At 43.7% G+C, this 24,382-nt stretch overlaps 2 protein-coding genes across 9 annotated transcripts in view; one reads left to right on the top strand and one right to left on the bottom strand.

Moving 5' to 3' along the window:
* Positions 1 to 24,382, top strand: part of PAK5 (p21 (RAC1) activated kinase 5) — a 158,715-nt gene that overhangs the window by 24,361 nt on the left and 109,972 nt on the right. The window lies entirely within an intron of this gene.
* On the bottom strand, positions 591 to 24,339 carry LOC130251918 (uncharacterized). 7 transcript variants are annotated; one of them, XM_056488983.1, is made up of 4 exons: positions 23,882 to 24,339; positions 14,581 to 14,724; positions 13,184 to 13,287; positions 591 to 1,116 (listed from the first exon to the last, which is right to left on the bottom strand). In XM_056488983.1, the coding sequence occupies exons 1-3, from the start codon at positions 24,273 to 24,275 to the stop codon at positions 13,187 to 13,189; spliced, it is 639 nt and encodes a 212-aa protein (XP_056344958.1). In that variant the 5' UTR covers positions 24,276 to 24,339; the 3' UTR covers positions 591 to 1,116; positions 13,184 to 13,186. The 7 variants fall into 7 exon arrangements, with proteins under 7 accessions (XP_056344958.1, XP_056344957.1, XP_056344956.1 ...); XM_056488982.1 differs by having other exon boundaries at positions 594 to 1,116; positions 13,146 to 13,287; XM_056488981.1 differs by lacking the exon at positions 591 to 1,116 and adding an exon at positions 9,628 to 11,497 and having other exon boundaries at positions 13,146 to 13,287.

The raw sequence follows: 24,382 nt of genomic DNA, 5'->3' as shown, positions 1-24,382 counted from the left end.
AAAGACACCCTATACCCTCCAAATATCACATTCCAGAAACAAACATCTAGTTTCTGACTTGAAAGACAAATGTGGAATGATTCTGACTTCCAAATGCTAATGCAAAATGATCCCAAGGGAGTGAAAATGCTTGGGCTGCTTCTCCACACAGACTAATACCCACTTCTCTCATGGAAAGATTATCTCAGCACAGCAAACTGGAAACTTCATTTGGAGGTGGAGGATAAGGATGAGGGGAGATAAGTGCCCATTTCTTCCTGGTGACCAGATTTGGAAAGTGCTGAAATCAAAATGGTCTCCTCCACTATGTATCTTCACCTTAGGCACACAGTGCAGATGCAGATTCAGGTAAACTGTTTTGAACTTGAGCATTACTGAAAAAGGGGAACAACATCATGAAATTAGGATTTAACTCTGGTTAAAAGTTAATTTTGTTTGAGAAACAGCATGTGTTTGAACACAGGGGCTCTTCCCAATGATGAAAAGCCCTTACACTGCCGCACTGTTGGGAAATTCCAGTGGTGTCAGAGTAAATACAAAATCAGTTCAATGGTGAGAAACTGGTCCAGCATAAGAATTAGCAGGTTTTAAAAGAAGTTTGCATAGGCCTTAAACATCCCACTCCAAATCTGCCCAGAATTAACTTTCAGACATTTTGATTAATACTGTAAAGGAAGTGCCTGAAAAAGCAGAGGACATATTTTTATTGATTTGGCTGCAGATTCTCACCATGCAAGAGATGTGAGAAGTGAAATCTGACTCATACAAGGAGCTCCTTCAGTGACATAGGCAGCAGGGGTGTAGCTTTTGAGTAAGAAATGGGCCAATCTTGCTGTTTCTGACTAATAATCCACCGTGGCACCTATAGATTTGCCTGTTAGAGCTCTTATTTTTATAGAAAAACTATCCCACCAACCATGTTAGAAGCTGAACAACTTTATCATCTCTACACTTCTACAATTTTCCCAGGCCAGGGACCCGATGGCTTGTGGTTTCCTTGGATCATCCGTGCAGGATATTGTCAGTAAGGAGTTCTTGGCACTTGGGAGTTTCTGTTTCTAGGAAAATGCCTGTGCCGGTCGATGCCCACGAGGTGGCAGCCTGTGCGGGAGAAACCTGCAGGAAAAGAGGATCGTCCTGAACACCTTCCCGCTCCCCTGCGCAGGCAGAAGTGGCCTCTTCCCTGCAGCCCCGGGCAGCACCCTCTGCACCGGATTTGGGGGTTCGGACAGTGCCGAGGGGATGTGCAGCCCCCACCTGCAGAGCAGGACCCGACGGGCAGGAAGCAGGTGAGACACACTGACAAGCAGGAAATACCCCGGAGAAGCCAGGCAGGCTGGGATGATTTAGAGGAATAGAGGGAAAGTTCCATCCCTGAAAACACAGCCTGGAGGGGGATGCAATGAAAGAAACCCAAGAGGCTGATGGCCAAAAAACACTTCGTGCTGATAAAGCAGAGAAAGAGCTCTGAGTTTGCAGTGCAATAAATATACACGAGCACAGGAGGGTGCTGCTCCTTCTCTTAGCATAAAGCAGCGTCTCTCTTCCCTGCTCCGTGGTACCATCAGCTCACAGGCCTCTGAAGGGCTTGTGTTTGTTCATCCTGGACAGAGCCCGTGGTGATACAGCTGCTGGATGACCCCAGATTGCTGCATATTTCTAGAGTGGTGACATTCACGTGAAGGACAAACTCTGTTTGAGGTGATGACCAGCACAGCCAGGAGTCTGCTGGAAAAACACCCAGGTCTGTCATCCTGCAAAATGCTGGGACAGGGCAAGGTGTGGATAATTTCACTGTCGTCCCTCTCTAGCTAAGGGAATAAATCAGAGACTGGGTGGTTGACATTCCTGTTGCCCTCGTGTTCAGCTGTTCAAGGACAGCCCAGAAGGTGGCACATCATTTGTCAGTTGGTCCAGGCTGGAGGAGCCAAGGAAATAGCTCTGTTGAAATTATTCTGCAGTTTTGTACTGAATATCATTTGCCTTTCCTTAGCAGTGTATCAGCTGGTAGTGAGGGCACAAGGATGGTAAGGAAGTGCAGGAGAACTGGTCTAAGAGAACAGATCAAACCAGAGATGAGTGTGACAGAGAAGCCAGGTTTCCTTATTTACAAGTTGTCCTGTGTGCAGGACAAGAATAATACCTGCAGACCGTGATGCCCCCTCAAAAACAGCAACAAAAACAACAATAACAAACAAACAAAAAAAAATCCCACAAACCCAAAGGACTGAAATATGTGAAGGTTTTCATTTTTTAAAATAGAAATCCAATAGAACTTTTAAAAATAGAAGCCAAAAGCCAACTCCATTTTAGAGTTGGAGGGGTGCAAGAGGAGCTGTATCATAGCCAGCAGAGAGGTTTGAATAGAAGAAAGAGACACTGAAATTTGCTGCTAAGCTCACTGATGCAATTTGAGACCCACAGGGAGTGACTCAAGACAGCAGCTACCATTCACCCACCTGCATCTGATCCCAAGCCTCACTTGCATTATGCAAAAGGAATTGATCAATAGGTCTGGTTTCCTCCTGGAAAGCCCACAGAAAAGAAGGTTTGGTTTTTCTGACACAACTCCATCTCCAGCTGCCAGAAGCACTGTCCAGCCTGACACCTCTGAACAACTGCATGGGGTTACCTCCTTGGCCCTGTTCTGGGACAGCACAGACGGCCAAGTTCTGGGTTCAGAGTGGGAGTACATGGCTGGCAGGGACAGCTCTTTGAGGATAACAGGATGGAAATGTTATTGTTTAGTGCCTCCTCATACAGTCCTACTTTTATGAGAATGTACAGGACCCATTTTTTGGCAGCTGGTGTTTTCCTATACCCCTGAGCTGAACAGTTTCCCTGACTTGGGATTTTTGCCTCCCTTAACATTTGCATCACTGTTAAGAAATTGCAACTGCCCCATTAGAGAAATATGGGGGCTCACTTTTCCAGCCCAGGCAGTGTGCAGATCATTTGGACTGACACCTTCCCAAGCATAATGTTCTGAAATGTCACTCTGCTCCTGAGTGAAGCTTGGCTTCTTCCCAGCTTGTCTTCTCCTTTGGCTTGCAGCATCTGTGCATCTAGCCCTATTTCTTCATGCAGATGCCTGAAGGTATAGAAAACAGTGCTCTTGCTAATGCTGGGAAAGTGAAAATAAAGGTATTTTAAATTCTAAAGGAATTTTTCCAGGGTACTTCTTGCCATCATATAAATGCCCACTTTTTGAAAAGACCCCCAAATGTAAGGGAGATGCTTTGGAGTAGCATGGAATGTTCAAGGCCTCCTGACAGCACTCTAAACTGGGTCTCTCTCACAGGAGACTCAAAGCACAACTTTAAGCCTCTGTATTTGGAACTTTGGTTTTAAGGGTTCAAGGGTAACATGTGCATGTGGGTTTTGGCTATTCCCTTCCTCTGGAGGTACTGCATTTCCTTTTTGATTTTGGCAGATTTCCAAAGGTGACAGACAATCAGGGGACAGGAATTGACTCAAATTCAGACAATGTGCCACAGAGCAGCCCTGCTCTGTGATGGTGTTTCCACCTGAAACCAGCTTCCTTTTGAGCAGAGCCCACTGGTGTTGCTGTGGCAGTGGACAGGGATGGCCACAGTTGTGTTTCAGACCATCAAGCCATTCCTGAAGCACTGGGAACATTTGCAGGCTGATTTCTTATCTGGGTTGCTAAAGAATATCCTGTTTCTGAAAGCCCCATGTCACATGGAGGCTGGTAAATAATAAATGCTAGGATGCACAGCTAAGTGTTGGCATATGAAAGGAGCTGTGTTCTGAGCACCAACTTCTCAGCCTGGCAGCAGCAGCAGCAGGACACAGTTTACCTAAATTTACTCAGCTGTATTTTTTTCTTTAAGATGATAATAGCTTTTCCTTTTCTGTCATTAAATAGCTTTTGATAAGAATTTATTTTCCCAAGAGAAACAGGAAAGACTTGGAAATCTCTGAGAAAAATGAGTTTAAAAAAACTACCACAAATGGTAATTGTTTGTTCCACTTTCCAAAGCATTTCATTTCCCCTCCTGAACTGTGATTTGACATCTAGAGGAAAGGGGCTGGCAAGACCTGATTAATACAGGCTCAAGTTTGGGCAGCACAGCCTCAGAGCCAACATTTGTCCCAGGTCCTGCAAGGTTTTAATCCCAAGCATGGAAGAAATCAAAGTCAGTTCTTTACCCTGTCATGGCCATACCAGGAGGGAAGAGCAAATCTTTGACAAAGGTCAACAGAGACCCAAAGGCAGCTTGTGGAGCTGGCCTTGTGCAGCTCTGTCCTGATTAAAACACTCAGGGAGTGGCTTAATGGTTACACAGAGTTTTGGCAGCACTGACGTGGGCAAAGCAGTACTGCTCTACCCTGTTCTCCCTGTTCCCTCCTCACAAGCCCTTCTCTTCCTGCCTGTGTTGTCTGATGATGATAAGGGTGGTTCTGCCCCCTCCAGAGCCTGCCTGTCCCTCAGCAGGCAGCTCACTGGGCAGTGCCAAAGGATGATTCCATAGTGTCCTTTAACTGGAGCTCATGGCAAACACACAGGAATTAAGCAGCAGCAGGGACCTCACTATCTGCTGAAATTTTCTGGTTACAGGTATATTTAAAGGTGCTGAATTTCTGAAGCCAAAAGGCATTCTTAAGGTTCATGTCAAGGGCTCTCTTGTGCAAGGAGATGGAGGGAAAACCCCAGCTTAATACTGCACAACAGGGTTTTTTAAGATGTGCTGGTCTCAATTCCAATTTTATTTTGTTGTTCCATAAAATTGTGTATTAGGAATAGATTTATATTAGGCTGGTTCCTTGGAGTCTCTGATTGCCAAATCCTTTTCTCTTTTTTTTTCCCCTTTCCCAATAAGTGAATTTCTATAAAAAATGTAGCTATTTGTAAGCAACCAATGTACTCAATAACATTTCTCTCTGTGGTACATTTATGCTAGAAATCCAGAAATGAGAAATTCTGAAATGGTAGCATACTGAGAGCACTGTCTCCATTTGATTTCCTTCTAGTTTGAATTTTCATAACAGTTACATTTGGGTTTCAGTTATACCCTACACTGGCTGATGAATACTAAACAAGGTCTACAGACATTTCTTGGGCTTGCTTTTACAGACTGCTTGTACAGAGATATATGTTTTTGATGGTGCCCTTCTTGGTGCCCTCTAGCCCACTATTTTATTGTTCCGAGAGACAAGTGACAGTGTGAGACAGGAGGAGAATGATTACATTTTGCAGGGAAATTATACAGAGTAGAAATTCAGTAGTTAGATGCTCCTTGGGACTGCCTAAAACTTCTTTGAAGAATAATTCGCTTGCAAGAGAGCTCTGGTGGCTGGAATTCCTCCTCAATTCTGTATGCATAAGATAAATTTAGTCTGGAATAAGCGGTGTGCTTTGAGGTCTCTGCTGATCTGGGGAAATGATTCATGTGGAGAGAATGAAGAAATTAGATAGAGGAGGTGTGGAAGAAAACCTGAGTGTCCACATCAATGCTGGGCTTGGAAGTGAGGAACAAGCAGCAACAGAAGCAGAGAAAAGCCAGCAGAGCAAAACTGATGGGAATTAGGGGCTGGGGCTCAGCACCTGATGATCCAGGTGACTCTGTTCCAATGACAATTATCCATTGGACTGGCAGAGCTGAGGCATTGCCACTGGGGGGAGTCCAGCCCACTCCACAGCTCTAAGTGGTTCCTTTGCTAAGCAGCAGCCTCAGATCAAGGGCTGTGTTTAAGCAACTGCCTTAGGTAGGGATCAGGAGAGCTTTCCTAAACTTGGAGAGGACAGTGGGGAGCAGCAGAGGAGTCTGGGTGAGCTCCACCATTGTGTGCTGGTCCTTTGACCATTTTCAATGTGCTGTTTCCTTCTGGGATACTGCTGCAGGTAATCCTAAAGATAGGAGATGTAGTAGCTCTGTTGGTTTGAGCTGGTCTGCACAGAGCTGGCCTGGGAGATCAGTCTTGCTCCTTAGAGCTGTCAGTACTCTGTCTTTCAGAAGCATAAAAACACCCTTGGAATGCACAAAAAGCTGCTGCAAGAGGTGTCAATAGCAGTTCATGACAGACTAAGTGACATCTAATCAACGCATTATCTCCCTAAAAGGAAGGACTAATAAGGCTGAAGAATGTGCTGGAGGCACAATGTAATAGGTATTATGGGAGATTTGAGAGAGATCTAACAAAACAAGAGAATGAAGCAGCACAGTAATAAGAGAAGTCACCATAGTGGAGATGATCACAGGGCATTGGAGAATGATCTCCTAGGATGAGTGAAAAGTCAATGTTTAATATTTGTTGCTATTTCCATTCTTAAAGTTATAAGCATGTGAAAATACATCTTTATTTTGCTTGGGTTTGGTATGTTGGGTTTTGTTTGGACTTTTTAAACGTGTCTATTCTTAGGCACCCAAGCACATGTGTAGCAATAAGTAAGTTACTCAACCTCTCTACAGCCACAGCTGTCTGTCCCTCTTAATTAAATGTGTGCTAATGTGGTCTGTTGGAGCAAAGCCCAGTAGTGCAGGTTTGAGCTGTAGGTCCAAAAGTGGTGCTAACAAGCAGGTCTAGAATTACAGACCTGTCAGCTTAGCTTTGGTTCCTGGAAAAACACTGGAACAAGTAACCAATCTGTTGGAGAGCACCTAGAAGAAATTGAGGCGATGAATAACAGGCAGCATAAAAATTTTTTTTGAGGCACAAGACTCAAAAGTTTGAGTTCTGAAGCTGTTTCACATGTGCTTTTATAATGATGACATGGCTGAAAATATCTGGATGCAAAACTAGTTGGAAAATTGATAGGGTTGTGTTTTAGGGTTTTTTTTTGCATTTGTCTTTTTACATTGGTGGAATGGCTGAGGCAAGTGAGAGTATGCAGTTTAAACTTACAGCTGGCAAGATTTTGGAAAGGCTGTGAGCACACTGGGCAGACTTAGAATTCAATATGATGCTTGCAAGTGTAGAGGTGGTTAAAAACCCCACCAAAATCAGCTTGCCAAGCAGCTGGGACAGTACATTGTCCCTCTGCTGATACAGATTTATGTATTGCAATAAACTCTCTATATAGTTATTCTATAGTTATGACAGGATGGGGAGCAGTTGCTACATGTGTAGTTGACTTATCAATAAGAATGGAAGATTTTGATAGCTCACAAGCTGATCATCAATAAACAACACCATGCTGTTAAAGAAAGGCACATTTAGTGTATGAGCAGCACTGTTCCCCCTGTGGCAAGTGCAATAATCCAGCAAGCAGCAGCATTTTCTTTTGCCTTGGGTACTTCCAAGTTGGGCTGGAGTGGGCTGAGTATGAAAAGGAAGACAGGAAGACTGATCCAATGTCCAAAAGTCTTGATTTGCTAGGGAAGATAGAGGGAAGTTCATCCTCAGGCTCTGTTTCTCCCCAAAACACAGTCAGCTGCCGGGAAGGAAAAAGGCAATAATTTGGTCTTCCTGACCCTGGCAGTTAAGACAAGAATCTTTGGGCTAAATTGCTGCCAGTGAAAATCAGGGCACTTTATCTTTAGTAAATAATCTGATACTAAGGGAGTGTGAAGGATTGGAGAAGATTTCCTGGGAGAGGTCTGTGGCTCTTTCAAAATAAGCTAGACCCTGTCAGGAATGGTCTATGCATGTCCTCCCCTACCCAGCTCAGTAGACTAAATAATCTCTGGAAATCCATTCTAGACCTCTGGTTCTACTAGGGCTGATTTACACTAATCTACCAGCATGAATCCAGGTTGACTTAACTAAATCAGAGCCAGTAATCTCATCTCAGTGGAAAGGGAATCTTATTTTCTCAGCAATATAGCTCTAGTTATCCAGAGGTTTTCCATTTTGGAAGTATTGAATGTGTAAGTGTAATTTACTTGAGTAACAAGTATTAAATGTGTAAGCACAGATAAGAGCAGGGTAGGAGGGTGCATACAGCAACAAGCAAATCACAATATCTGACTTGAAACTCACTTGATAATTAGTGTGTGAACTGCAAGTTGTTGATTTTATTCCCTTTGCCTCAGCCCCTCAGTGATGGTTTTGGAGGCTGATAGAGAGCAGTAATGTAGAACAGGTTTCTGACAGCTCTCCAAGCAGCAGAAAAAGTAGTACTACAAATAGGGAATAACCAAGGTAATGGATTTTTTTCTTGGCTTCTAAACTTGCTTTATAAACAAGCTCCCAAGAAAACAGTTTCACTGAATTCTTCTCATTGGAAAAACTGACTAATTGATGGGACAATCAGTGTCTGATGGGTTTGATCTCAGTTTCTTAAACCCAAGCTCCTGAAAATGTTAAGATTTCTTTGACAGCAATGTTGAAGTTCAAATATTGTGGGATGATTGGTCAGCAGCATTATCCAAAGCCTGTCTGACATATAAATGGCTCCTGGAACACTGGATTAGGACTCCAGACCCCTTGGCTTTCTGTTTTCCCCAGGTCATACTCTGTAATGCTCCTATCAGCTTCACTGCCCTCTCTATACAGAGCAACAGGTTCTCACATCCATTGCAAAAGAGGCAGAGGAGTGGGAGAGCTCTTCTGAAACAAGCATTCAGCCATAGCAGCGGGTAATTAAGGTTTTGATTGGTGTTTGAGGTTTGTTCCACTGGCCCTAGGTAAGAAGGGATTGTTATTCAACTTCTCCTTGGAATCATGGGACTTCTCCCTCTCGCTGCCTTATCAGTATTTGCATCTGTTTGAATGTGTTTGTGCAGTGACGATCTTGGCACTCCAGTGGGGAATGGTATTTCAGGCTTTGCCTTGGGCATGAGCTGACCTGTGACACAGTGCAGTGCAAAGTGCATCCAAGTGGCACAATGGAAACTTGTGAGCTGTTCCTTATTAAAAAAAAATAAAAAAATATATATATATTTTAAAGGCCAAAATAACTCACCTACCCATAAGACACTGTTCCTTGCAGCTGTGATTTTTCATGCTTCTCAGAGCTGATACAACAGAATTACACATAGCTATTTTTTTTTCATCCCTAGGGAATGCCAAAATAAATTAGACACATTATAGGAAACTAATCTTGTGACTTCCCGTTTCAGAGTTCCTGTGCTCTGGGACGTGGAGTCCAGGCTTCTTGGACAGATGCTGCCTGTGGCAGTCACTGTTTCAGTGCTGTGTCTGCTCACAAATGAGCAGCTAAAAATGGCACAACTTCCCTCTCATGAAGTTGTGGGGACAGGCATTTGGATGGAGGAGTGCCCCCCCTTCGAGCTTGGCGGTGGGGAAAGCTGTTCTGCAGGGAAATCTGCCATTTGTAGAGATTATTTTCCCCCCTGCCTTGCACTTGTCAATTTGGAGATTGTCTCAGCTTATTTCAAAGTCAGTTTTAAGCCTTTTAAATGAGCTTTATAGTGGTACATCAGTAAGATGTTTATATATGCTTCTGGCACTATCTATTTAGAGCGATGAAAGCAAAAGTTAACACAAACTTTCCCTCTCTGCCTAAAATCAAGGTAAAGGATTGTAAGGAAGGCCTGTGGCTCCTTAGAACACATTCTGTGTCCTGTGGTATGACACCAGTAGCACCCCATAATTGACATGGTATGGATTGCAAACACAACTGTTCTAGGGCAAAGCTCAGCAAAGCCTGTGTGGCACCACCAGCCTCACTGCAGTGACCTCCATGGCCTAGTGCTGTCCCACCCTGGGACCAGTTCTCCTCATCCTACTGTATCTCTGTGCTTTCCTTTCTTTTGCATCTCTTCAGTACCTCATTGATGAGCTCTCAAGTCAGGGGCTGCTGCTAAGTTATTCTTCCAAGGAAAAACTGTGTGACAAGCACAGGATCCAGGTGTATGTGATCTGCAAAGCCTTGCAAGTGTTGGACTGTCTCCAGTGCTGGTGAGGAGCAAGTGTGGCTCCACCTGCAAGTCTGGTGCAAGCAGAGCCTTGGAGAAGAGAACCATAAGATTATCCTGCTCATATTGAGCAAGTCCCACCTGTCCACATTGTGTGTCTGGGTATCCAGCACCAGCCAGGACACACCATGGCAGGGTCACTTGTGCATGGCTGAGTTTTAGACACAGGAAATCCCAGTCCTGACTTCTTTTTGTTGCAGAAGTGAGTAGTAGAGATGGAGGTGATACTAACCATGGCTTAAGAGTATTGAGCTAATTATAGAGACACTTGAGCATGGCAAGCATGTCAGAGGGTTCTGTATATGTTTATATTGATTAAACTATTAACAAGAATAGCAAATCCCATTACACTAATCATTATTTTGCTTCCCTGCTTTCTTGTCCCTCTGTTCTTCCCTGAATACAGTAAACACGTGAAGGGAAATCTCTCTCCTCAGGTGTCTGAAACACCTCCCAGTATTCAGTGTGAAGTGCTCTGACTTCAGTGGAGCTGTTTGTGTGTCTGACCCCTGCTCAGGAGAGGAAAGTCAGGAGACAAGTGTCCCCCAAAATAGAGAGAGACTGCTACTAAGGGAGTGACAATGCTGGAGAGTATTTAACCCAAGGAGATGCTCTCCTCATGTCTTTTGACAGGTATGCAGACATCTATAAAGGAATAATATTGGCTTGTAGATTAGTTATTAACATAATTTGAAATGATGGAAGGATGTTTTCATGTAACCAGCTTCCCTCTGGTTCTCCATCACCACTAATATTTCAGTTCTTTTGGGAAATAATTTTACAGTGTTGCCCAGGAAAATCTGTTATATTTGAAGTCCAATTCTGTGCTTTATTAAGAAGGTTCAAAATATAGAAGTATTGCATTGAGATTGAGGTGAAAGAACAGGTCTTGAGTGATCAGTTATTTTGTGCTGAGTTTCAGGACATAGGATTTGGTGCTAAATCCATCTTTATTTTAGCAGACTTTCATAGCCCAATTACATTTTTATTAAATGGATCAAAGTGATCTATTGAAAAACATGTTGGAAATGCTGGTTTTTTTTCTGAAAACATTCATCAAGACTTGGAATACTTTCAGGATTTTCTGAATCTCTGATTTTAATGGCTGTATGCTTGGGGAGATATGTCTAAAGATGTTGCCAGGATCTTTTGGCCAGGTTTGTAGGCTTGAAAAACCAGTTGCTTTAATTTTTCTGTGTTATATGTTAGTGATGAAACATTCAACACTGTTTAAGGAATTCAAATCCCTCATTCCCACTCAAATTAAAAGCATCTGGGCATTCAGATCCCTTAGTCAGCTTCAGCAGTCTATAACTTTGGTGTTAGTTTGATATAACTAATTTGTGTTAAACATACTTTCAAGTGCAGTTATAATTTATCTCATGGTGGTATTGCCTCACAGCCATAATTTTAAGCTTGCACACAGTAGTTCCCTGTATCCCAATGGACTGGAAAGCTTTATAAACAAATGTAGGCCATTCCCAAGTCCTCAGGCCAGCAAAACATCCACTGAGGTCTTCAGGAGCTTTGCTCACATAATGTCTCTAATTTCAGACCATGAATACTACAGTGTACACAAGCAGGCAGCATCCTTTGCTTGAAGGTCACTTTGGGAGAGCAGCAGTAGCCATGCAGCAGCCCCCACGTGTCCCCTGCCACATTTTGGAGGAGAAAATAATGGTTATCAGCTGAAATTGTGCAGGGTTATGTGCACAGAATGGGATTTTGCACTGAGGGAGTTGACAACACTGGCTCAGAGCAGGGTTCTGACTAAAGGAAACATTTCCTGGGATGTTCTGCAGAATACATGTGTTTGGCATAATTCATGTAACTGGTTATTTGCCAAATGTGTAAAGACTAAAACCTCGAGCTTTTAATTCAGGAATTTTCTGCTTTAACATGTTCTCTCTCAGTACTTTGATGTCACAGAATTAAAATGTTTGTTTTCAGTCTGATTTGATATTAAGCTGGTTTAATGTCTTACAGAAGCTGTTTTGAAAGCTTTCCTTTTCCTCCCTGGGAGGGTGACATCTCTTATCATCAGTCAGGCAGTTCTGAGTTGTGGCTTTAGATAATGAAAACCAAGCCCTAGCGTTTTGCTCCCCAGCACAGTTCTTACTTTATTTCCTTTCACCTCAGATGTTTTTTCCTCTGTGCATACCCCAGTGTGCACAGTACAGCATTGTAATGAACTACCCAAAATTTCAGCATCTTGGTGTTCTCTTCCTTACAGATTAGACTTGCAAGGGAGTTGCAGTCCAGTGCCATGGTTCTGAAGGCGTTTTCTGTCTTCATCCACAGTTTTTTGTTGTCTTGCAATTGAAGTCACTGCTCATAATCCCCTGCTGCCAGAAGTTTGTCACTTCTGATCCCAGCTATGCTCCTTTTGTTCGTAGTGGTGTGACAGTGCTAATGTGTAGTGCTCAGTGGGTTTCCTTCCTGGCTGAAAGACAGCAGGAGAGTTTTAGCTCTTCAGTGCTGTTCACTCATTTCCCTGAGTTCATTCCTGCTGCTGCTGGGCTGCATGTGCTTCCTCAGCCCAGCTGCTGAAGCGACCACTGGTGACACAGGGCAGGGGCTAACAGGCTGTATCCACCCCTGTGTTCCATGCAGCATCCAGAGACTGCTTTATGCCTCTGATCCAACACTCAGGAAGGATAAAGATGCTGCTGAGAACCAAATACCTGCAATAGTGTTAGATGGAGAGGCAGGGACCCTCTTCCTTTGAGTAAGAAAAGATTAGACCACCCAGTGGGGACACTGGCAGGTCATTTCATGAGCTGCCTTTTCATTTTCTGTTTTTAATTATTTTTCTGTTTTCTCTCCTGTCCTAAAGCCTGAATCATAGTGCTCTGGGTGCTTCCTTTCAAGCAGGGATGTTGGGGAACACCGCTTCATTGCTCTTCCTGCCATGTGCTGGTGTAAATGGAATCCAAGGGCCCCAGCAGTGAGAATGCAGGAACTGGGGAGAGATGGTCCAGCAATGAGCAAGAGACAGGATATTTTGGGGTTTGCCCTTAAAGAGCAAATATTGTGCATCTTAAGATCCAGTGAGATGCTGGAGAGCAGTTAATGCTCTGCCTTGGAGACTGAGCTGGCTGGTCTCCTGTTTGCTGGTGATTCCAATGTACTGCTGTGCTCTGGGCTGGACTGCTCAGGGCCACACTGATGCAGAAAGGCACTGTCCTTGAGGTGTCAGAATGCTGCAGGAGGCTGCTCCTGAGCTGTTCCCCCAGCCCTCTCCCCACCACCTGGGTCCCCCTTCCCTATCCCAGCAGAGGTAAAAGAGGAGCTGGTTACCTCTGGCAGGTAACTGAGCTGTGAGGCTGCTGCCTCACCTCTCAGTTTTTGGACTTCAGCAGAGGCACAAGCAGCTGTGGGCTTCTCTTCAGGAGACTCAGGAGACAGGTCAGTGGGTGACAGAGGACAGAGATGTAGAGAGCTGCAAATAGAAAAATGTCACTGTTTCAACCACTAACTCAATAGCAAAAGACAACATCAATGGGTCAAAAAAAAAAAAAAAACCCAAAAAAAAAAAACCACCACATTTTTAGCAGACTCTTCAGGCTTTGGATTCCCAGAGTGAACACCCTCCCTGTCCCAATCCTACCACTGCTCTTTGCAGCAGGGCTGTGTGGAAGGGGCTGCTCACAGGCTGAGCTCTCTCCAAACTGTGCAAATGCATCCCTCAAGCATGACCTGAGTCACAGAAGGCAGCAGTGCTGCACCTCCCAGTGCTGGCTGCCTGGGATCCAGAGCAGGGCTTGTGGGGAGTAAGGATACAGGGGGAGAATCAGGCAGTTGGAAGAGAGATTTCTTGATTGTTAACTTCATCTTTCTGGGACATATCCACATCTAATACTTACCCCTTGGGAAAGGAGGAGATGCCCACTTTTTCCTGCTATTGCATGAAGGAGTATTTAGCTGCCTGCTCTTCCAATTTAATTTTTGTTATTGCTCTTTTACAAAGTGCATTGGGACACCACAGGCAGAGTCATCTCTTCCCCAGGGCCAGAACCTGCCTGTGTTCCTGTGTTGTGAGACTCTTACAAGCCCAGAGAACACCTTCCAGTGATGGCAGTCTCACAGAGGAGGTTTCACACACAGCTAAAAAACTAAATACTATTGCTTGTAATTTATAATTGAATAAGTAACTACAAATGAATGTGACATGTAAATAAATAAAGCCATGTTTTAATTAGAGGGTTATTTCTAATCAGGAAGTCTTCCTTCCAACAAACAACTAGCCCTGACAACGCAGCTCTTCCAATTGGATGCTAAAGTAGCAGTATTATCCATGGGAAGAGCAAACCAGGGGGAGAATTTCTGCCATCTGATAAAGGCCCCGGTGCTGCCAGTTACTGAATTGCATTTTGGTGATGGGAGCTGTGGGATTTTATTTTCTGTGCCAGGAGGAGGGAACTCAGCTGGTCCCTGGGACAGTGGGAGCTTTGCAGAGCTGATTTTGCATGTTGGCTCTTTTCTATCCAGGTAGTCTTGTTCAAAAGTCCAGTCTGAGAGAACAACATTTTTCCAGAATATTAGCTAAAAACCTTTAAACTCATGTTTTAAGCTGTCTATGACCAACCCTGGTGAGAAGTGGCCACAAACAAGGGCTTTGCTTTTGAAATTTTGGAAAGAATGTTAAGAAAAAACCCTGTATTGGCTGCAACATTATAAAGACATTTTCCCCTCATCTAGACACTGTCAGAGAAATGCAGTATGTTGGCTGTACCTGTCTTCAGTAAGCAGTTCCTGTGTGGAGCCTTGAAAGCCTTCTTCCCCTCACAGGAGGTTTTTCTCTCGAGTAACCCACGTGTGTCTGGTGCTCCTTCATCCCATATCAGGATCGATGGCTTCCTCATCTTCCCGTACATGCCTGCCAAATCAACAGGGTGTGAGCTCAGTTAAGTCACCCAGCTCATTCTTGAATCACATGGTGATGTTTCTCCAAAGACAGAACAGGTACAGATGAAATCTTGCCACCTGCAACTCATTCTAATTAAATGATAAGGTAATGAGCTCCATAGCAGCGATCCATGCTGGGAAGGAGGCAGCCCATAGCGTGCAAGACTCACAGCATTAGAGTTCAAAGGTAGATATTCCTCCCTGTGTCCACTAAAATGTGTTATTATATATTCCCTTGGAATAGCAAATCTTTATGTTTTTTTATCAGTTCCTTGAAATTATTTTTACAAAAGCTTTGGAAGTGTTTCCATCAGTTATCTGAAGAGGCCATCCAGAATAAGCAAGAGAAAGCTGTGTTCTATGAACAACCTAAAGCAACTTCAAAAAGTTCAGCAACCCGGTGGAAAGTCAGATTATTTGCAGAAGGTCAAATCAATTTTATGATCAGACAAATGTTAGCAAATTACTTTTCTTAGAAGCAAAACAAGGGAAGTATTTTCCACGAAATATGCTTGAGGAAAAATCAAATGACACTTATTAGAAACCATCACTGAGTGAGACCTGTTCTCTTTAAGGCACTTATTCCCTTTGTAATGCCAAGCCATTACATCCAAATATCGCATGGGGGTATATTCAGGTACAAAAGTTTTTTTACTCTGTGGAGAAAATGAATCAGAACTGGGGCATTTCTGTCTGTGCTGTAGTGAATAATCTTTGAGAGGGGATTTTTATCTATTTACTTTTATAACTTCAAAATAGGGTGCCAAGGGGCTCTGACCCATAAGAATGCAATGTCTACTTAGGAGTCATATTTCTTTAAAACCTGGTGGCTGCTCCAGATTGTCTCCAGACAGTACATCCATGGGAGAGGGGAAAGTCTGGGTGCTGGGAAAACAGTGACTTCCTGCTTGAGAAAAAAGTGCCCTGCCTGGCCTTGGTGAGAGAAAAATACCTCCCTAGTGTTCTAGCAAGAGCCCAAGAAAAGCTCCAGGTGACTTTTTTCTGGCCAAGAGTTGTCCTTCTGAGCACTTTGCCTCTCTGCTTGTCAGAAAACAGAGCTGAGAATCAAAGTTTCCTTTTACCTGCTGCCATGGCTGAGTTGCAGAGTCAATGCATCGACCTGTTTTGCATCAGTGTCCACATGACTGACGCAGACTGACATGATCTGTGCCCTGCAGCTGGTGGCATGAATAAAAATCTGCTGGAGAGGTCTAAAGAGAGGGATGCAGAGAGCAAATGGATGACAGGAGCATTCCTCCTGTCAACTCTGTTTCCGGCATCCAAACATTTGGGGACTTTGCTTCTGTTGTATTATGATAGACTTTTTTATTTTTTAAGTTGTAACTTATTCTCATATTTCTGCCTATAATTTTATTTTTTGGACTTTATATAAATTAAACTGGAATCTGCTGTTCTTGAATGGATGGATAAGAAGGACCTGGTCCCTCCCTTTGAAGTTTGATACCTGGTAAATTAGTTAATATTGTATATATGGTTATGGGAAATGCTTGGGAATTTTCCATCAGTGTGTTTATTAATTGGAAAATGTGCCCTCCATAATTTAAAACAGGACAGAAATTCAAATCTATGATTAGGCCTAAAAGTTTTCCTGATTTTGTGCAAGACTTGGGCAGCAAAAAAAAGAGAGAAAATGCATTTTTAGTATATTTAATATGAAACCACAAATGTGGCCAAAGGTAAGGAGAGAAAGGCAAGCAACCTGAAAGGAATTTTAGCTTCAGGTTGGTGACATCTCAGTTAATTTAATAATGGCCACTTAGAATGGGAGTGAGGAAAACAAGGCTGTAATGAAGGACAGGCACCTGGACTCCTACAGGAAAAGAGCAGTTAAAGTCCAGAACAGAATTAGAAAAATCAAAAACTTTCTGGGCTACTGTATTTTGGCTCTGCTCTAAGGTTTAAATGGACTTCTGTGGTGTTTGTTATGTTTCTGCATCAAGGATGAATGGAATTTAAACACCAACACTGAGATCTAGAGGGAAAAGTGAGTAAGATAAGCAGTCAAATATTGTGCCAGATAGACACATACAGGTGTGAATGTCTGCACTAACCACTGGGAATGGGAATGGCTCTCTGGTGAGAAACATTTGTATTGGGAGATATATGAATACTGTTAATCATTGAAAATTTCACCAAACCTAGGAACAGAAGGAAGGTACTGCTTTTTTTTTTTTTTTTTTTTTTTTTTTTTGGTGACACAGTCAGAACAAATTATTTGACTAAGATAATGAAGCGTCAGGTCTGAAATGTTTTCCTCACATGTATTTATAATTCAGTAGATGTGAAAAACAGGTTGATTTTTAACGCTCTGGTGGCAGATGGTTGCCTGGCCTAAACTTAAGCCATTCAGTGTTACTAAGTCAGCCTACCAAGGGGTGAAATTCAGCTCTGTGCTGGGATTTTTAGGATCTTTAGTGCAACAGGCTGTACCTGCCAGACTTTTCCCCTCAGGACCTCCCCTGGAAGGCAGAGGAACAGTGTAGTGCCAAAGCTGAGCTCCAGGGGCTGAGCTGACCATAGACCTGGCCAAGTCCTCTGTCCTGCTGCAAGGAGAACTCTGTACAAGAGTTTGCTCTTGCCCCACTTTTCCTACCAAAAATGCCACACAATCCTTCTGTGTTACCTTGGAGTTTGCAGCGTAAGTGTTGGGAAAACAGTCTGTTAAATGGGAAATATAAAAAGAGTAGATTTAAAATAATTAATCTACTCAGGCATTGTGTAATTATGAAGATAATTTATTTGTATCAGGGAAGTATTTAAGTATCTTATACAGAAGTGTTCAATTTTTATGCATATTCAGTTTTACCACATAATTCAAATTAAGTCTCTAAGCATATGTGTTAGAACTGTTCAGCAGGTTTTTGTCTCCAAACACTGTAATATGGGAAAGCAGAGCTGCAGAAATATTTTTCTCTCACTTGATTCCCTTTCCCTCTTAAAACTAACATCTAGAAAATTTTTCTGAAGGACTGAGGTAAGGGCTAGAGTAAAAACATCCAGGTACACACAAACTTTGACAAACTGTTTGGAAAAGTCACAGATCTGTAGAACTCTTTGGGTTTTAATCCTTTGGGTATTTTTCAGAAATATTTTCTGGTCAGAAGCTGCCCAGCTCTGGTTAATGAAGCACAACATCTCTAAACTGGTGCAAAGCTAGCTCATGTCTGGGAAGTTTTTTAATCAGTGTAAAGGTTATGTTACACCTGTGATTATTTCCAATGACTTCCAAAGTCAGAGATTAGTTTAGCATGATGCATAAGTGATAAATAAATAGTTTCCCAGATACTTTAGGGTTTATTTTACTTTGCATCTCCAATCCTGCCATGGCAGTTGCATGAAAAGGTGTTGATCACTTTTTTAAGGAATGACATATAAATATAGATATCTTTTTTAGCAGTCTCCAAAAATACTTTTCAGTCTTGTGTGGTTTAATGATTGACGCAGCTTGGAAATCAAACTCTTGTCTAGGGGTTGTTTTAAGATAAACTTACGGTTTAGGACTAAAATTCACATGAGCTAAGCGGGGGCAGTGTGAAGAGGGTACTGGTTTAGGATGCTAAAAATGGCTTCTTGCAGAATTTAGGAATATAACATAAGTGTCCAACTGCCTGGGCTTTGTTGGGTTTCTTTTTGAGAAATGATCCACTTCTGTTCCTGTCTGAAAACAGAAGATTTGGAAGAAAGATAAAAAAAGGCCTTGGCAATGCATGGCTCTTTCACCTCCTTCTGTTTCCATATTGTACTCATGGCTGATATTAGTGGTGAGCACGGCAATGTGCTCTGAATGCATCCAAATAAATAACTCTCTTTTTAAAGTAGGGCAGACAACACGCATTTTTAATTATTGCTTAAAGATCTTGGTTTGCAAGCAGTGATGCTACAGCCACCAACAAGCAAAAACCCAAAGCTTTGGGATGGAGGTTCTGAACCCAAATGGGCTCTGCCCACTGGCAGTGAGTGAGGGATGGGGATGGAGGAGAAGTGTTGCTGCAGCTTTTCTGGATTTTATCAGAATTTAATCCCTTTAATCAGGAGGTTCTATGTGGTTGTCCCGGGTGCTTGGTGGAGAAGATGTCTGTCGAAACAAGAGAATTACAAAACCACTATAAGAATGTGAAAATTGGCCTCCCATAAAATGTCCAGAGGTACTGGATGCAGGGCTTAATTTTGACTCTAGATGATGAATAGATTCCTTTTTTTAAAAGGAGAGCTCCCCTTCATCTTAAAATAAATAATTCTTCCTAGCTTGTAGTTTCAGAATGAGATATATTTTCTTTCTCTGGGTTGTTTCATAGCCCTGATGCTGCTGTATGAGAGTGCTTCTCTCATTTTGATAAATCCCCAAGAGACAGGAAGACAATATAATTACAAGCCAGTTTTTCAAAAACTTCTGGATAGCCCCCATTAAAGGCAAAAAAGCATAGCTGCAAAAATTATTCATTTCACTCATAAGTCCAAACATGGTCATTTACAGCTTGGAAAATGGGCTGATTTATCCAAGGTGGCCTGCAGTTGTTGTAGCTGAGTGAAGTTAAATAATGCAGTACTCTTTAAAATTGCATGAGTATATGATTTTGTTTGCTTTATTCATTCCTACTCCCTTGTAGTTTATTGCAGTCAATGATTATTGCATCTGTTCAATCCATCTCTGCAGCTGTGGGAACGGCTGCTCGTGCCATGCACTGAGCTAGACTGTTCCAAAAGAAAGCTGAACTTTCTGCTCTGGGTGTAGGAATGACTGGATGGCTTTGCCTTTATCCTAAGGAAAGCACAGCATGGAAAGTGAGTAAGGATTACCTTCTAATAAAATAACCTGATCAACCACACTGGCATCCTTAGGAAGCAAAAGAGTTTCTACAGTGTGTCCACCACACAAGGCAGCAGTTCCAATGTCTCTGTCTCCTGTTCAGGCTCACTGGAGGGTCTTGTTACTGGATCTCTGTCCCAAGAGTGCCTTCCTGGACTAAACTGTGTGGCAAACTAAAATATGGGAATGCTGAAGGAGTGGTGCAAGGCAAGGGGACATACCAGGAGAGCATCTACCACTGCTACCTGCTGCACAGCAGAGCTGCAAAAGCAGCCTGGCCTTTGGAAGAGGTAGAGACTCCCAAGGAGCCACAGGGCTGCTGGAAGCCTCGACAGCTCAGTGCTCTGTGTAGCTCTGCCAGCATCTCAGTGCACAGCCTTGAGCAAAGCAGTGCAGCTGTGGACACCCCTCCTTGCCCAGGATTAGCTGTCCCTGCCCAGGCTGGTGTGACTGCCCTCACAGCTCTGCTCAGAGAGATTGCATCAGTGTCCCATGGTGCACAGAAGAAAGTAATGAGCTGGATTAACATGACTTAACACACCTACTTAAACTGATCAAATGATAAGGTGATCTTGCCTGCACTATCTTAGGGAAAGGTCATGAGAGCCACTTTGCCAACAGCAACATGGAGATGAGGACAGGTGGCCAAGGATGGCAGTCCAGTATCTCCCACTGACTTAGCTGCCTGCCCTGGAAGCTCTTTCCAGGCCCTTTGGAGCCTGCAGAACAAGGCTTGGAAACATGCATTTGCTACTGGTCTGAAAAAACATGGAAGTGTGGTGGTGAGAGAGTGTTTCAGACACAGCTCCTAACATTATTTAGGAATTAATATTATTAATTTGCATCAGTTATTTCTCTGCTTGTGTAAAAGTTATTGTCCTCCTATTTGAGAGACAGGGACAGAGGGAAGGTGGTAAGTACCAAAGAATCCAGCAGCTGTCAGGTCTTATCTGAGGTTCAGGTACAAGAAATTAAATCCTGACCCAATGAAAACCAGCAGAGCTCTTGTAAGCAGCTTCAGCATAGCAGAGATCTGAATCAACAGAGAAAAAGTGTCCAGTGTGAGGCATTGCTCACATCAAGGATCATCTCTCCTGCAGGAGCCTGAGGAATTACAGAGGATGCCTCATCCTTGGAAGGGTTCAGAGCCAGGCTGGATGGGGCTTTGAGCAGCCAGGTCTAGTGGAAGGTGTCCCTGCCCACAGTATTGGGGTTGGACCCTGATGGCCTGTAAGGCCCCTCCCAACCCAAACAATTGTGTGATCCTCTGGCACAGTCAGTGCTGGTTTTGCTTAGCCCTGTGACTGTGTGTGATCAGCTGAACCCCGAGGTGCTGTGACAGCAGAGGCTCCAGCAGCTAGCCAGACCAGCACTCTGGTTGTCTGAACTCTCTTGGAGTCAGGTCAGGTTGCTGTCTGTTGGGTCTTGCCCATCTCTACATTTTTTTCCTCCTTGCCTTACCCCACCCTCCCCGCAGTCAATCCTGAAAATCGTGAAGCAATTGCCAGCATTTCCAGGCAACCTGCCCAAAGAGCAACACAGCGAGCAGTTTCTCAAGCAGCTCCCTCACAGAGGACTTGGACATGATGCCAAGAGCTCTTGCAATATCTGATAGTACAAGCTCAGCTACTGGAGGTGAGCAATAAAACTCCTTCTCTCATCTTTTTCCCTCTGTTGCTTTGGCCTCTTGGTCATAGAGAAAGTTTGAATATCTAATCTAAATGCATCAAAGGCAAAAAGCCAGAAGAACCAAAGGCTTTTTATGAACCAAATTAAGCTATCACATAGCAAAGGAAGAATTTGAAAGGGGGCTGACTTGCATTTCTCTGTGCCTTTTTTACATTCTCCTTAGGTCTGGTAGCATCTTATTAATTTGTACAGTCACTGCAAAATAAAGGTGCTAGCCTTCCTGAAAATTTCTAGAATGAAAACCAGAATATTTTAGCTGTCATAAGTATTTTAATTCTAGAAGGAACCATGACTGGGAGATTCTGTCTTCACAGTGTTACTTTGAAAGACATTTAGGATGAATTTCAAAAGATGTGCTTATATAGAACAAGTATCTTTTTATTTACAATAGCAAAGACACAATGGTAAAAATGTCCTATGGGGACAAGTAATTAAAAAAGAAAATAAGACCAAAACCCATAAAAACTAGCAAAGGTTCCTTTCTTTAGAAATGAAAAATTGCATACAGAAAGTGCATAAAAGAAGTTTTTAAATGGAGAAGATTGTGTAATGGTTCTGCCCTACAGCATTAGCTCTTCTCCTGCCTTTGTCCAGATCCTGCTGACTGAACTGCATGTGGGGAACCAGCAATGTAGGCTTTTGATTTGGTTTAAATTCTTCCATTATCAGTCAGTTGGTGAGTGTCCGTGTTCACCTAACCCATGCCAAAAATATCACAGTAAATTTTGCAAAATTAGTGTCAGCACTCACTCAAAACTGTTAACAAAGAAACCCAAGAAAACAGTGAGGTTTTCTTTCTCTTTTTATTTTTTTATTTTTATTTTTCTTTCTTTTTTTTTCTCCCTTCCCAACATTCTGCTTTGATCTGCCATGCAATTGGGTCAGCACTTGGGAAATACATTTCAACATCCACATCTGTGATGTGAATATTATGCAGGAGATCCTAAATGTAAAACCTCACAGATCCTACGACAGATCACCCTGTCAAAAAACATGACACCTGCAAAAGCCTTTAACTAGCATGGGGATCAAACTAGTCAAGACCAAAAAAAGAAAAGCAAGTATCACTGTGCCAGAGTCTCATTTAATTAGAACAGCACAGACCCACAGAAATCACCAGCTCCCACAGATCATTACTGGTTAAAAAAACCTCTGTTGCTCATTTTCAGAGCAGGGTTATGCTGATACTCAGCTCAGGGAGCTTTTAGGCCTTGTCCACACAAGAAGGTTTCACCACAGTAATTTTCCTAGGGTAAATGAGCCTAAATGCTCCTACAGGCAGCTGAACACTCAGTCTGAAACCCACTGCTGGTGTGCAGGGAGCCATTTCGGGAGCCTGCAGGCAGGCAGTGACCTGGGGGATGAATCCTGGGCCATGCAGAGTTGCACAGGCACTGCTGGTCTGCTGGGTGCTTCTGAGGAGAAGAGCAGTGTGAGAGAAGTGTGTCCTGAACAGCTGCAGGCAGCAGCAGGTGCTGCTAGGGTTCCCTACCGCCCCTCCGAAGGGTGGCTGCGGTAGGGGAGGCTTCATGGTGCGTGTTCTGACTTCCCAAATGTCCTTCCTCTGCAGGGCCTGGGACACAGAGACAGCTTTCAGTACTGGGCAGCAGCATCAGGGGTCCTACTTGTCCTGGGGAGATGTGGCTGCTCTCTGAGATCTCAACTTGGTGCAAGCGAGCAGAGAGGCTGCCCTGGGGAGACCCCAAAGAGAGGAGAGCAGGGCAGAGAGGGATGGAGTATGGGGAAGCAGAGAGCTCTGCAGCTCAGAGGGCCTTTAGGGAGGTTCACAGTGGAGGAGAGGGCTTGTCCTCTTCCCTTATAACCCCATAGCCCTGAGGGCAGGGAGGGTACGGCCCTGATGGCTGAGGCTGGATTCTCATTGCTCCCAAGAGGTGTAAAATGATGGCTGTGGGGACACACCCTCCTGGATCCCAGGGGTTACTCAGCAGGGCATAAGCCAGGCTTCCCACTGGCACTCATCACCTGGGAAGGACTGGGGAGGTTCCTAAGCAGTGCTGACAGCCATGCCATCAGTAAGACACTTGCCCTGTGCTGTCCCAGGTGAGCTCTGCAGGCTGCCTTCAGCCCTGTATTCCCACAGAAACAATGGCAGTGTGGTTCAGAGACACTGTCCCAACCTGCCACACAAAGCTGTGACCTGACTCTTACAAATCCCACAGCAGCCAAGAAGTCAAGAGGGAACTCAGTTGGGTTCCTTTTTAATTCAGAAGAGGTTAAAAATCAGACACATTCCTTCACCTTAGGTCACTGTCTGGGCTTTGCTCCCCCTTGTTCATTTCTGTGTTTTCTTCTCACAGCAAGTCCAGCCCTCTGTGCCTTGATAGGACCTTCTCCCCCTCCTTCCTTGGCCTACCTTGCCTTCCTTCAGGGACTGGGGTCTGCTGGGGCCTTTCACAGCCACCAAAGCAGGCTCTTTCCCCTGGAAAAAGCAAAATTTTTCTTTTGCAAAACAAAATGCATTGCAGTTTGAGTGTTATTACCATTTGGTAAAGCATTCCTGCCTTCCTCATTTGCTGAACTAAGATTTCACAATCTTGTGCATTTTAATTTCTACAATAGGCACAATCCACAAGTTTGCCCTAAAAGTTACCTTTCAGGGATAAGTGGCTTTCTATGAAGGTTTTCACTGTCTTCTGATACTCATCTTCAGTCAGGTGGAACTGGGCTACCTCCTTGTTCGATGAGCACTCTTCTGTCACTGTCCTCTCCTCCTGAGCAGACCATTGTGCAGCAGACACCCCGAAACCTGCTTTGTCCAGGTTCCTTGCAAACATTCTCCCAATGGAACTGTTGGACACAAGAATTACGATTGCTCTCCCTTTCATGTCAACACTCCTCTCTGCCGTGCCAAAGGAGAAGATGATAATGCAGCAGGTCAGAAACACGATGGAAATGCATATGAAGGCATAAAAAAGGCAGGAGAGGGTCATGGCAAGCATTAAGTCTGTGGCCAGCAGGAAGAAATGCTGGAAGAGGAAAAGCATTGTTAGGAGGATTAGCTGCTGCCTCCTCACTCTGAAGCCAGCCGAGGAATCTGTCAGGAGTCACCGTGAGCAGCACGCTGTTATAAAGCCAGGAGCCTTGCGAAATG

This window comes from Oenanthe melanoleuca, chromosome 3, assembly GCF_029582105.1.
Source record: "Oenanthe melanoleuca isolate GR-GAL-2019-014 chromosome 3, OMel1.0, whole genome shotgun sequence".
Classification (NCBI taxonomy): Eukaryota; Metazoa; Chordata; class Aves; order Passeriformes; family Muscicapidae; genus Oenanthe; species Oenanthe melanoleuca.
This window is presented reverse-complemented; position numbering and strand designations above follow the sequence as displayed.